The sequence below is a fragment of the Schistocerca serialis genome, chromosome 1 (assembly GCF_023864345.2).
Source record: "Schistocerca serialis cubense isolate TAMUIC-IGC-003099 chromosome 1, iqSchSeri2.2, whole genome shotgun sequence".
NCBI lineage: Eukaryota > Metazoa > Arthropoda > Insecta > Orthoptera > Acrididae > Schistocerca > Schistocerca serialis.
Genome location: NC_064638.1, coordinates 1,095,428,057 through 1,095,443,415, shown reverse-complemented (window position 1 = coordinate 1,095,443,415; position 15,359 = coordinate 1,095,428,057). Strand labels below are relative to the sequence as shown.

The 15,359-nt window shown below is 41.7% G+C and overlaps 1 protein-coding gene across 2 annotated transcripts in view; it reads right to left on the bottom strand.

Moving 5' to 3' along the window:
* LOC126416224 (sodium-dependent dopamine transporter) overlaps positions 1-15,359 on the bottom strand; it is a 558,982-nt gene that overhangs the window by 113,286 nt on the left and 430,337 nt on the right. For both annotated transcript variants that reach the window (XM_050083832.1, XM_050083839.1), the window contains exon 7: positions 12,771-12,905. In XM_050083832.1, the coding sequence (XP_049939789.1) occupies positions 12,771-12,905 (135 nt within the window). The remainder of the gene's footprint in view (positions 1-12,770; positions 12,906-15,359) is intronic.

Here is a 15,359-nt window from a genome sequence, read left to right as displayed (position 1 = left end):
ACAAAACTGGTATTCTACGGATCGGAGCGTGGAATGTGAGACCCCTTCATCGGGTAGGTAGTTTAGGAAATTTAAAATGGGAAATGGATACGTTAAAGTTAGATATTCTCGAAAATAATGAAGTTCCGTGGCAAGAGGAACAAGACTTCTGGTCAGGTGAATACAGGGTTATAAATACAAAATCAAATAGATGTAATGCAGGAGTAGGTTAAGGTGCAACGAACAGCATAGTGAACGCATTATTGTAGCCAAGATAGACACGAAGCCGACGCCTACCGCAGTAGTACAAGTTTATAGCCCAACTAGCTCCGCAGATGACGAAGATATTGAAGAAATGTATGATGAGATAAAGAAATTATTCATTCTTTAAATGCGAACTTTAATCAGATAGTGAAGGGAGACAAAAATTTAATAATCATGTGGGACTGGAATTCGATAGTAGGAAAAGGAAGAGAGGGAAAAGTTGTAGGTGAATATGGAATGGGGGTAAGGAAGGAAAGAGGAAGCCGCCTGGTAGAATTTTACACAGAGAAATTCTTAATCATAGCTAACACTTGGTGTAAGAATCATGAAAGAAGGTTGTATACGTGGAAGAGGCCTGGATTTACTGGAAGGTTTCAGATAGATTATAAAATGGGAAGACAGAGATTTACGAACCAGGTTTTAAATTGTAAGACATCTACAGGGGGCAGATGTGGACTCTGACCATAATCTATTGGTTATGAACTGTAGATTGAAGTTGAAGAAACTGCAAAAAGGTGTGAATTTAAGGAGGTGGGACCTGGATAAACTGAAAGAACCAGAGGTTGTGGAGAGTTTCAGGGAGAGCATTAAGGAACGATTGACAAGAATGGGGGAACGAAATACAGTACGGGAAGAATGGGTGGCTTTGAGAGATGAAATAGTTAAGGCAGCAGAGGATAAAGTAGGTAAAAAGACGAGGGCTAGTAGAAATCCTTGGGTAACAGAAGAGATGTTGAATTTTATTGATGAAAGGAGAAAATATGAAAATGCAGTAAATGAAGTAGGCAAAAAGGAATACAAAGGTCTCAAAAATGAGATCGACAGGAAGTGCAAAATGGCTAAGCAGTGATGGACAGAGGACAAATGTAAGGCTGTAGAGGCATATATCACTAGGGGTAAGATAGATACTGCCTACAGGAAAATTAAAGAGACCTTTAGAGAAAAGAGAACCGCTTTTATGAATATCAAGAGCTCAGCTGAAAAACCAGTTCCAAGCAAAGAAGGGAAAGCAGGAAGGTGGAAGAAGTATATAAAGGGTCTATACAAGGGCGATGTACTTGAGGGCAATATTATGGAAATGGAGGAGGACGCAGATAAAGATGAAATGGGAGATATGATATTGCGTTGTGAATTTGACGGAGCACTGAAAGACCTGAGTCGAAACATGGCCCCCAGTAGTATAGAAGATTCCATTAGAACTACTGATAGCCTTGGGAAAGCCAGCCTTGACAAAACTCTGCCATGTGGTGAGCAAGATGTACGAGACAGGTGAAATACCCTCAGACTTCATGAAAAAGATAATAATTCTAATCCCAAAGAAAACAGGTGTTGACAGATGTAAAAATTACCGAACTACCAATTTAATAAGCAACAGCTGCAAAATACTAACACGAATTCTTTACAGCCGAATGGAAAAACTGGTAGAAGCCGACCTCGGGGAAGATCAGTTTAGATTCCATAGAAATACTGGAACAAATGAGGCAATACTGACCTACGAATTATCTTAGAAGATAGATTAAGAAAAGGCACACCTACGTTTCTAGCATTTGTAGACTTAGGGAAAGCTTCTGACAATGTTGACTGGAATACTCTTTTTGAAATTCTGAAGGTGGTAGGGTAAAATACCGGGAGCGAAAGGCTATTTACAATTTGTACAGAAACCAGATGGCAGTTACAAGAGTTGAGGGACATGAAAGGGAAGCAGTGGTTGGAAAGGGAATGAGACAGGGTTGTAGCCTATCCCCGATGTTATTCAATCTGTATATTGAGCAAGCAGTGAAGGAAACAAAAGAAAAATTTGGAGTAGGTAATAAAATCCATGGAGAAGAAATAAAAACTTTGAGGTTCGCCGATGACACTGTAATTCTGTCAGAGACAGTACAGGACCTGGAAGAGCAGTTGAAGGGAATGGACAGTGTCTTGAAAGGAGGATATAAGATGAACATCAACAAAAGCAAAACGAGGATAATGGAATGTAGTCGAATTAAGTCGGGTGATGCTGAGGGAATTAGATTAGGAAATAAGACACTTAAAGTAGTAAATGAGTTTCGCTATTTGGGGAGCAAAATAACTGATGATGGTGGAAGTAGAGAGGATATCAAATGTAGACTGGCAATGGCAAGGAAAGCGTTTCTGAAGAAGAGAAATTTGTTAACATCGAGTATAGATTTAAGTGTCAGGAAGTCGTTTCTGAAAGTGTTTCTATGGAGTGTAGCCATGTGTGGAAGTGAAACATGTACGATAAATAGTTTGGACAAGAAGAGAATAGAAGCTTTTGAAATGTGGTGCTACAGAAGAATGCTGAAGATTAGATGGGTAGATCACATAACTAATGAGGAGGTATTGAATAGGATTGGGGAGAAGAGAAGTTTGTGGCACAATTTGACTAGAAGAAGGGATCGGTTGGTAGGACATGTTCTGAGGCATCAAGGGATCACCAGTTTAGTATTGGAGGGCAGGGTTGAGGGTAAAAATCGTAGAGGGAGACGAAGAGATGAGTACATTAAGCAGATTCAGAAGGATGTACGTTGCAGTAGGTACTGGGAGATGAAGAAGCTTGTACAGGATAGAGTAGCATGGAGAGCTGCATCAAACCAGTCTCAGGACTGAAGACCACAACAACAAACAACCTCCATGGTTCAGAGTGGTGATACTTCCCCATGACGCCATTTTGACGTGCCCGTGCCCTGTTTCGACCGTGTTAGGTGCTTTGATTGTGTGGAGACGTAGTTGTTTCATCAAAAATGCCAGTTTGTGTCGTTTACGGGTGTATTAATCGATCCGGTCGTATTATAAAGTTTAAAGGATTCACATTTCTTTCATAAGTAGAGCCGTTCAAGCAATATTTTCTTTTGTCTACATGAATTATGGTTGCGCTCTTTACTTTTATTGTAGTAGTTTTATTTCTGTCATTTGACTTTAGATTTGCTTTACTTTACTCAGTGTCCATTCTTCCTCTTCTTTCCTCTGTTTTTTATTGCTTTCCAAAATCGCAAACGCTCAGACATCCGAGTCACACTGTATCAGCGGTCTCGCACCCCCTCAACACACGCCTTCATAACCGTACTGATTATTGGTGCAGCATCTCGTGCCCTAAGTTCCTCCCGATGATAATAATTCATTGTTCACATTTCCTCCGTCTTTTAAAACGTTCTAGCTAAAACAGCCGGAGACAGCGGTTACGTGTGTGTGAGTTCTGTGTGTATGATTGTATGAATGTGCGTGTGTGCTTTGCTTCCTTTCTTAAGGATTTGGCTGAAAACGTATGTGAACACTCTTTACATCGTGCCTGTCTGCTGCTCGATGCGTGAGTAGCAATCCATCTGCTTCCCAGTATAGCAATTCTCTCATGAAGTTTGTTGTAAATAATCCGCTGCACTTCAATAGGAACAATAATGTACATAATTACAAAGCCAGAAGAAAAAATGGCATTCATTACGCCACATTACCGTTGTCTGTACCACAAACAGGGGTTTACAATGCTTACCCATTAATATAAAATGCGTGACAGACAGCAAAGTAAGATTTGAAACAAAACTGAAAACGTTACTTTTTGACATCTCCGCGGTAGACTGTCTAGTTCTGTAAAGTGTAAATGGTGAAGGGTAGGAATTACAACCTTCTGTCTGTCTTTTATTAAAAACAAAAACAAAAGTAATAAGTATTCAACATGGAGGCACGGTTACAAAAAATAAATAATGTTAATACAAAGTGACTCGCTCCACATCATTACGATTTATGTGCAAATGATACATGGAACATTAACTAACTAATTATTGCTATATCACAAAATGTGATATATGCTTATATACTTTGGAAATAACCGAATGAAATTCAGAAGTAAAATGAAACACGTGATCAAATTAGACGTGCATTCCATTTGTGATTTGTTCGGTTATTCCTGAAAAACTGACAGTTATTGGCGTGAAATATTCCAGAAAAAGAAGCAAACAGCCTAATATTGGAAAGGTAGGTCTACATTTTGCACTGGCTAGGCTATCATTACTTAAAAATGACTTTCATACAAGTTACAGGTCTTAAGCGTTTCACACATTCTCTTAGTCACATTTATAAAGCTGTCAATGCTAGAACATGTTTAAAAAAATTGTATCTTTTTTTATCCACTAAACTGCTTTATTGGCTACACACCACATCATAAGTAAGATTTCAAAGTGAGGAGATGCACTGACAGTCTAATAAAACAGGAACTCTGTATTGCATGGTAGTATACCTCTTCTGTTTCTTTAACATGTCAACAAATATTCACTTTGTTGACATGTACAACATACGCTGGCACGCCTTGCTTCTTTCCTCACTGCGCACGTTTATGTGCTAGCAAAAAAACATGTAGGAAGCTTTTTTTTTTTTTTTTTTTTTTTTTTTTTTTGCAAACGTGAACATTAAAATTGTTGTGCACACAAGCTGAAAGCTGAAAATGTTATAACATGAAGCTGTACCAGGAAGCAAATAAGCATTGATTTCGGAGCTCTAGCTTTATTTGCTGTCGATACAAAAACAAAGAAAGTGGAATAAAATGCATTACGAAAGCATCCTTTTCCCATAACGGCCTTATCTTCTTGGTTATTCGAAATATATCAACAAAAAACAAGGTGAATTAACGAGGCCAAATGTATCGTCTTACTAGAGTAAGTATGCATTGAAGAACAGAGAAAGGTTCGAAATTACCTTCCTTAAATTACGTTATTCACGTAAACGCTGCAAATTTTAGTATCCAAAACAGTTGTAGCTTGCACATGACAGAAATAATGAACGAGAATCAATCGTAGACAGTAGTCAACTAATGTTTTGCGCTATTTAAGATGGCAGCGGATCCCCGCCCACTCTGGCTTCAAAACAACGGAGCAAGTCTGTAGTGCCATCTCCCTTCTTTTTTCACCCCTTGCGTCCGGAGCTTTTGCAGAATCTCTAGAGCACCGGAAAATCGCGTTTTATCTCTGACGAACAACTGTCTTTAGTTGTTCGTGGTTAAGCACGGACGAATGGCGTTATTTTTTTTTTTAAAGATCGAGGCATAATCGTTTTATTGTTCACGAGTAAATAATGACGCCATTTTCACGAACTGTATGTTGTTGATGGCTTTTAGGTCCGTGAAATAAATAACACATAACACCGCATTACGTGTTGATGTACCGCATTAACATTGTGTTTATTCGAGAGAGTTCCACAGTCAGTAATTTTATTTTCAGCACTCCAGATTTCACTGTTCATTCGGTCAGCACTGTCGAGCATCATGACGATCAAGGTAAGAGAAGAAATATATATTTTTAAAATAAATACATCTGAATAAGGTGCAAAACAAGTTCCTTTGCAGTACGGTATCAGTTCCTTCTCACGGACGATAACTAATTGTAAGTGTAGCATCTGGCACTGCGATAATAACAGTTCTGGTAGCATAAATGTGTACGTTGTAATAGTAATCTATAAAATATTCATCTATTGAGTCTTTCTTAAGACAATTTAGTACAATTCCCAGAAGTCTGTCTTAAGCGTCCCCACAAATTTGTTTGATACGACTGTAGCGTTACAACTACGCTTCCACGCGCTAGTCCATCAGTAGTATATGTATCACTGTGGCGATTCAAGTTTATTTATGCAATTGATTTTGTTTATTTCATACCCTTACAGTATAATGAACGACGCTAAAAAGCCAAACATCAGTTTTACAATTTCAGAGAAAAATCAGTTGGAAACCAGTTGAGATATTCGGCGTCCCCTGACTAGTTCTGTGTGTGAGATGCTTGTAAATTTGTTCAGATGTTGTTACTCTGATTCTTAATTATTGACTTTGCATTGTGACGTCTTCCGAATATCCGACACAATAACACTTTTTTGCTGCGAATTTGAGGGACTGCATTATATTATGGCTCTTAGTCGAAATAATTCCATTTTGGCTAGGGCTATTGACTATTCTGTAGCTTCGTGTGTTACGTCTTTGTTAACCATATGCCTTAGATGTAAAATAAAATTATTGTGATAAGTTATATTATTCCAGAATTCTCAGTCAGGTTATGAGTAACGATATTGCTGGTGATTTCCTTCTTTTATGAGCGAATCTAGAGGTGAAGTCATACAACATTCTTAAACGGGAGGTTCGAAGCAACAGCGGTCTAGGTTACTCATAACAGTAAACGGAATATTTAACACTTTTGACTGTCGTATCAGTCATATGTAACTGACATCAGTATTTTCGTGCTAGGCCACATCAGATAGATGTTCTACGGTGGATTCACGAGTTGTGGAAGTAGATCATCCTGGGGCCATTTGGCATATAGTCTGAAACTTGTTCGTAAGAAGTAGATATGTTCGCATTTTACCCTTCTTTCGATCTTAGAACAGTAAATATAACTAACAGGACATGTAGTCATAAGCGACCATCATTGTGCTGTAATGTGATGCTTCCCTAGAATGGCCGCGTTAGACTTACGTGACTGACATCGTGAAAGACACTTATTGTCTAATAATCTTGAAAGCTTCAACCTGGCCCGTGAACTGGCATAGCAAATAATGTGAGTGCTCTCTTGCCAACAATGAGGTTGGGCAAAGATTCCAAACCGTTAAAATAAGCGTTTCACGTGTAAGTAACATTCTGATAAATGTGGTAGATTTCATATCTGTGATATTTACGTCAATTTGTCTGACGTTGCCTACAGCAGAATATTGATATCAGTCACAAATAACTGACGTGCTACACTAAGGGGTTACGAAACGGACCTGGGGAGACCCAGTCCTAGCGAGTCACATGGCAGTCGATGGGATAGTTTTGCGACCACCAGTGCAGAAAAATCCTTACACGTAAAGTTAAAATACTACTCACTTAAATATTATGGCACCTTTTCATGTGCTACCTTCAGCACGCAGCATTTCATTATGAATGAAGGGGGGCGCGGTGGTTGCCACACTGGACTTGTGCTTTGGACAAGACTGAAAACTTCTGTCGGTCAGTCTGATTCACGTTGTCTGACGTTGTAGTAATGTTCTAGCGAACAAACCTGCGTTGCCTGAGTAATCAATTCGCCAGTTTTCTATTAGTAAGGAAAACAAATAAATGAACTGTGTTTGCAGTGAAATATCGAAAAAACTTCGTTTCCATGTATTCGTGAAAACACCTTTAAAATATGAAACAGTTCGTACGGAAAAGTTGCATAATGTCCGCCCCGATAGCTGAGTTGTCAGCGTGACGGATTGTCGTCCTACGGGCCCGGGTTCGATTCCCGGCTGTGTCGGAGATTTTTCTCCGCTCAGCGACTGGGTGTTGTGTTGCCTTCATCATCATTTCATCCTCATCCGGCGCGCAGGTCGCCCAATGTGGCGTCGACTGTAATAACGCCTGCACCAAGACGGCCGGACCTGCCACGCAAGGGGCCTCCCTGCCAATGACGCCAAACGTTCGTTTTTTAGTTGAATAAAGTGCAAATGTATAATACAGTATCCATACTAAGAAACATGAGTCCGGACATTTTCTGTACGCCGGGCGGAGCTGCATCGCGTGTCTACAACGCGATTTTATTAACGTCTCTATTGCAATCTCTTTTCATAGAAGGCCCTCGGTTTCTCCTACAGCCGTTTGTGCTTCGCTTGACAAAGCTCTCAAAACCGCTGCCAGGTGTCAGGGATTTCCTTAAGTTAATTCGTATGTAGGAGTGTCTCAGTAGTAAAGAATAATCTGCCGCGCGGGGTAGCCGCGCGCTCTGAGGCGCCTTGTCACGGTCCGTGTGGCTCGCCCCGTCGGGCGTTCGAGTTCTCCTTCGGGTATGAGTGTGTGTTGTCCATAGCTTAAGTTCAAGTTAGATTAAGTAGTGTGTAGGTTTAGGGACCGATGACCTAAGCAGTTTGGTCCCATAAGACCTTACTACAAATTTCCAAAGAATAACTGCATTAAAACTTCATGTATTATACGGCATTTTTCTCGTGTCTCAGTGTTTATGACGTCATATCTCTTGGACTACGAGTAGTACAATAATGTACACAGCCGGAAAAAAATAGTACATCCTTTTAGAGGTTTCCAAAACATTCAAGTTATTCAATTGCAACAGCGCACATAGAATTAATGAAATGATTACAGAGCAACAGCATAAGCGGTTCTGAGGTACCAGTTACCAGTCCATGCTGAAACACCCACATTAGTTCGTGGTGCAGGCTACAAGGGGTGCCGCCGTTGACTCTGGCATCCGGTCGATCGTACATGTGCCGAATATTGTCCTGGGATACGTTATGCCACGCCTGCTCGACCTGTTCACGTAGTTTCGAAAGAGTTGTTGGTTGACGAGTCATACGAGTCACATCTCGTCCAGTTATATCCCATACGTGCTCGATTGAAGACAAACCCGGAGATAGTGGTAGTCAGGGAAGTTGCTACACGTCTTGCAGAGAACGTTTAGTTTCACGGGCGTTGTGTGGGTGAGCGTTAGCCTGTTGGAACAAACATCACCTTCCTCTTACAGAAACGGCAAAAGAATGGATGTAACAAAATTCTGTACGTCGGAGCGCCGATTAGCCTCTCTTCCAGAGACATCGAGGGTGAACGATAGACGTGGCTTATCGCACCCCAGATCATATGGCCTGAGGTGGGGGGCCAGTGTGTCTCAGACGAATGCGCTCTACGAGACAGCGGTCACCAGACCTACGTCGTAAGCGCAAACAACCATCACTTGCATGCAGGAAGAATCTGCTTTCATCCCTGAAGACTACGGCGCGTCATTCCATCTTCCAAGTGATCCTCTGAAGGTATCAGTCAGGCCATGCACGTCGTTGCTGCGGCATGAATGGGAGACGAGCTAAAGGCGTCCTTGCCACCATCCCCACTGCTAATAGCTCGTTCGCACCAATTCTTGTTGACACATCTGGGATCACAAGCCCTCGTATCTGTGCTGTGGTAACTGTACGATCTGTCACTGCTGCCCTTATAATACGACATTCCTGGTGGTCGTCTGTGCTATTTGGACGTTCAGAAATTCGTCTTCGGGTATGAGAACATTCACGTGACTGTTGATACCATTGTCGTTCCACAACTGAGCAGCATGTTCAACTTCTATGGCAATTCTCCGAAAGGACCATCCCCCCCTTTTGGAAGGCACAATTTGACCCCATTTCAAACTCGCTTTGTTGGCTGCACGAAGCACGAGGAGATTCCACATGACTGCCTGCTTGCTCCACATTTCTGGACCACATTGAGTCCTCTGGCTGTGTGATTTCCCTCTTAAAATGTCGACACATATGGCGCTCTGGTAGCTACGCTACTTCGCCGGACGACGTTGAAACCATTATCGGTACTTCTACTATGCCCCAGCTGGCATATGCCTTCATCGGATCAAAATCGACGTCGTCTTTCCAGGCCTACTAATTTTTTTTCGGGCAGCGTATTTTGTATAGGTACATTCATCTACATCTACATCTACATTTATACTCCGCAAGCCACCCAACGGTGTGTGGCGGAGGGCACTTTACGTGCCACTGTCATTACCTCCCTTTCCTGTTCCAACCGCGTATGGTTCGCGGGAAGAACGACTGTCTGAAAGCCTCCGTGCGCGCTCTAATCTCTCTAATTTTACATTCGTGATCTCCTCAGGAGGTATAAGTAGGGGGAAGCAATATATTCGATACCTCATCCAGAAACGCACCCTCTCGAAACCTGGACAGCAAGCTACACCGCGATGCAGAACGCCTCTCTTGCAGAGTCTGCCACTTGAGTCTGTTAAACATCTCCGTAACGCTATCATGGTTACCAAATAACCCTGTGACGAAACGCGCCGCTCTTCTTTGGATCTTCTCTATCTCCTCCGTCAACCCGATCTGGTACGGATCCCACACTGATGAGCAATACTCAAGTATAGGTAGAACGAGTGTTTTGTAAGCCACCTCCTTTGTTGATGGACTACATTTTCTAAGGACTCTCCCAATGAATCTCAACCTGGTACCCGCCTTACCAACAATTAAATTTATATGATCATTCCACTTCAAATCGTTCCGCACGCATACTCCCAGATATTTTACAGAAGTAACTGCTACCAGTGTTTGTTCCGCTATCATATAATCATACAATAAAGGATCCTTCTTTCTATGTATTCGCAATACATTACATTTGTCTATGTTAAGGGTCAGTTGCCACTCCCTGCACCAAGTCCCTATCCGCACTTCAGCGGCATATGTGGATACTGTCAGCGAAATGTGTTTGCAAATACAGTTATTAGCACAGAAGTAATATAATTAATCGTCGTGCATGATGCGGCAGTTTCTCACTAATCTCATTGTTTATGAAGTCATTTCTCCTGAACTTTGACACGTAGGTGGTTCTTATCCACGCAGCATTTGTTGCCTGACATTAAAGGATATGTGTACTAGGTGTGGTTGATATCTGTCCAGTGGTTTAGGAGAAAACGTGGAAATACATACATACATACACACAAACATATATCCATTTTTATAATACGTATGGATTTCAGGCAGGCATAGATGGTTCCTGAAAAAGTTCAATACCGTTGTTTTTCGATTTTCTTTGTCACCCTGAGCAACTGACCTCGTATTCTGTTTTTAATAACTTTGATGTCAGTGGGATCTTCCATATTTCTATTTCATTCTCTAGATCGAACGGGCTGTTCTAGTAATGACCTACTGTACAATCAGGGATTTATTAGATGTTTAGAATGTTTACATTCTTAACGAACCTAAATAAGTGATCAGTATCTATCGTGGTCGACTATCTCTGAAGGTCCACTTACTCACCTTCTCCTCTTCCGCTGAGCAAAATCTAATACCTAAATAAATCTTTTCAGCTGCCTCAGATAGGCCCACTTTTGCCTTGAGAATGCTCATTTGTCACAGACTTATCGTTTTCTGTGGTCATAACTAAAATACCTCTCAAATAATTTGTATTAGTGCTTCCTGTCTGAACAACATTGTTGTTGTGGCAGAAACTGATACCGGCGCTAGGTCCCGATGTTGCAGAATATTGATGCTGGGAAGGAGAGCCCTGAGCTGTTAAGTAGGGATTCTGTTAAAATGTCGATATATCAAAATATCGATGCTTTTACATAGGTATTGCAAATATTCCGTCGATATCCGTATTGTCGATATGTCCTTTAATCGATACTAGAAACTAGATATTGAAAGTGATATTTTTTATCTGTCTTTTCTTGACTCTTAGGCACTAGGTTCTTACTGGCAGATTTCTTCCCCAACCTGCAACTACCAATCTTTGAACTGTAACAGTATACTACTTACTTAATTTAATTTCATATGCAGTTTTGCAAATGAGCACCAGATTTGGGATGAATGTATCTATACTGACTATTCATGAAAGTCTGTTACTTCCATTTGTCATTTCTACCATTGCAAATGATAGGTACGAGGTGCGAGAGGTAGACCTTTAGTGACAGAACTGTACGTGAATGTTGCAAATTACCACGCTCATACCTATGAGGCAGAAAGTGCGCTCTCCTTACTCTCTGAGCGCCTGGATCAAGAAAAGATAGACTCACTGTGAAAGTAACGTAGAGTCGGTACAAAATTCATGCGCAATACTGCACGGCTATTTAATGGAAAATGGAATCTTGTTGTCTGAAATTTATGTGGTAAGTACAAAGTTTCGGGAACATATCAGAAGTGTTTCACTCCCAAGATTCCTCTCGCTTATGCCGCGAAAAAATCTTTATATTAATATACATATATTCTTATTGCAAAAATATCGATATTCATAATATATATCGACACAACATGTATCAATATTTTTTTAAAATTTGCATCCCTACTGTTCAGTATTTTGATGTTTGGGCAGCCAAGGCTGAAGTAACAGGGGATAAACTTAGTCGGTACAGAATAGTGGCGCTGGTAAAGAGTGGTCAGCACTCCTGATGACTGCGAAGTTGGGGACGAGTTGGTAGCAGGTAAGCCCCGGCGGTACACAGTACTGGTTCTGGTAAGGAGAGGCCAGAGCTAGAACATACCTGAGCAATTCTGACAGCTGCAAAGTTTAAACTAAGGTGGTAGCGAGTACACCTAGGTAACACAGAATATTGATACTTATGATGTGAAGCTGGGACTGAAATGGTAGCTGGTAATCCTCGAATAGTGATGGTGGAATGGAGAGATTTAGTCTGGTATGTACCTCAACACTTCTGTTGACTGTGGGGTTGGGGCTTAGGTGTAGGCAAAATCAAGTGATACAGCATAGCGATGTTGGAAAGGGGAGTGTAGAGCTGTGAAGTTGGGGCTGAGGTGGTAGTGCATACATAAGAAGATGTCAGAGCTGGCTATCACCTAGGTGTTTCTAATGGCTGCGATATTGATGCTGATGTAGTGGGTAAGCACAGGGGATACAGAGTAGTGTTGCTTGTGATAGCTGTGAAGTTAGGACTGAGGTAGTGGTGTGTACGTAACGGGAATGCAAGGTCAGAGTCGGTTGTCGCCTCGGGGTTGCTAATGACTGCGATGATGATGTCGAGATGATAGCTGGTAAGTGCAGGTGGTAGAGAATAGTGCAGCTGGAAGCAGAGGCCAGAGCTCGCACTCACCTCGGCGCTTCTGATAGCTGCGAAGTTGGGGCTGAGGTAGTAGCGGATGCCCTCGGCTGACCCTGGCAGCGTCACACCTCGCACTAACAGGATCAGCAGCACGGCGTACGGGAACAGCGCTGTGAACCACACCACCTGCAACGCAGAACAATGTTTCGGGTGTTTCACTTCCTAGAAATGGCGTGTTGAAGGGCAGTATTACCGTCCGCACACGTAACGCTTTCTGAGACATTCAACACAAGCAAATAATACCATCTGTGAAACTGTCTTCGTATGTTCATTAATAAGAAAAGGAGAAGGCGACAATAGAAAGTGCGACACATTAAACACACAGCCGGCCGCAGTGGCCCAGCGGTTCTATGCGCTTCAGTCTGGAACCGCGCGACTGCTACGGTCGCAGGTTCGAATCCTGCCTCGGGCATGGATGTGTGTGATGTCCTTAGGTTAGTTAGGTTTAAGTAGTTCTAAGTTCTCGGGGACTGATGACCTAAGATGTTAAGTCCCATAGTGCTCGGAGCCATTTGAACCATTAAACACTCTGCTACATCGTCATCAGTGGTAAACTGGAAATGTGGTGTTTTTTTTGCATCACCCAAGCAGTTATACAGGGTGTTACAAAAAGGTACAGCCAAATTTTTAGGAAACATTCCTCACACGAACAAAGAAAAGATGTTATGTGGACATGTGTCCGGAAACGCTTAATTTCCATGTTAGAGCTTATTTATTTTCGTCTGTATGTACTGTACTTCCTCGATTCACCGCCATGATTTCATACGGGATACTCTACTTGTGCTGCTAGAACATGTGCCTTTACAAGTACGACACAACGTGTGGTTCATGCACGATGGAGCTCCTGCACATTTCAGTCGAGGTGTTCGTACGCTTCTCAACAACAGATTCGGTGACCGATGGATTGGTAGAGGCGAACCAATTCCATGGTCTCCACGCTCTCCTGACCTCAACCATCTTGACTTTCATTTATGGGGGCATTTGAAAGCTCTTGTCTACGCAACCCCGGTACCAAATGTAGAGACTCTTCGTGCTCGTATTGTGGACGGCTGTGATACAATTCTCCAGGGCTGCATCAGCGCATCAGGGATTCCATGTGACGGAGGGTGGATGCATGTATCCTCGATAACGGAGGACATTTTGAACATTTTCTGTAACAAAGTGTTTGAAGTCACGCTGTACGTTCTGTTGCTGTGTGTTTCCATTCCATGATTAATGTGATTTGAAGAGAAGTAATAAAATGAGCTCTAACATGGAAAGTAAGCATTTCCGGACACATGTCCACATAACATATTTTCTTTCTTTGTGTGTGAGGAATGTTTCCTGAAAGTTTGGCCGTACCTTTTTGTAACACCCTGTATAGCCTGTGCAAAAACTGCGCATGAGCCACAGAAATGTTTACTACCCACAGCAGTCGAAATAGACTACTAAGGGGGCCAAAATTCGCTGAACGACCTACGGCTGCAGAGAACCATCGATTCATTATTTTAAATTACGTGAGTCATATTCAAAGGATTTAGCGGTGATGGGTCTCTTGGATATACGAGCACATTGAGGATGAGGATTTTATTTAGATACAATCTTATGAAATGACTTAACCTTCTGAAAGACCTTTCAAGGATGTCCTAAAGATTTAGAATCAAAATTACACTGACGGTAGAGGATGCTTAACTAACTAATTTGAGACAAGTAACAAAAAAATGTGCAAATGGGTGTGAAATCTTATGGGACTTAACTGCTAAGGTCACCAGTCCCTAAGCGTACACACTGCTTAACCTAAATTATCCTAAGGACAAACACACACACTCATGCCCGAGGAAGGATTCGAACCTCCGCCGGGACCAGCCGCACAGTCCATGACTGCAGCGCCACAGAGCGCTCGGCTAATCCCGCGCAGCAGACAAGTAATCAACGGTCTTGAATGTGTACGAATTTTTCGGGTGGCACGATGTCTAGAACGGCCAGTGGGTACGAGGCATGTGTTTATAAACAAGTTTCTGCATCGACGTTAGTGGCGTTGCCTTTAAAAACAGTTGACAGTCGTCTGTGTTGTTGCCTTAGTGGTGTGTTTCTTCACAAAAACTCTTAAAATTAATATAGCACGCTATAGTACAATTAACAGTAGCACTATAATACTAGAATATATCCCAAACTTTTAGGGCAAAAATTATACATATTGTACAGGTTTCAAAAGAGACAGTAATTTGGGTTGTTCATAAATAACTTTCTGCTACCAGTATTGATTTTTTTATTTACGTTCACACGACGCGTGTGATTCCCATTTTCAAGTGTGTATTTCTTTGTATTATGCCATTCTTTCGTAATGTTTTCGATGTGTGTCGCAGGCTTTCAAAAATCGATTTATAGTGGACAGAATTTAAAAGAAACAGTACTTTGATATAAGGCACTACTATTCGTCAATGAATATTTAGTTTTTTTATTCAGACGAACAACTTACACGTTACACTAACCGCCTAAACAATTGTTCGAAGAGACGACCGTCAGTCTCAACGTATGCACTATAATGGCGTACATTTTTTATGTGCTTGTCTGTAGTACGAGACTGAGAGCTAGGACCCA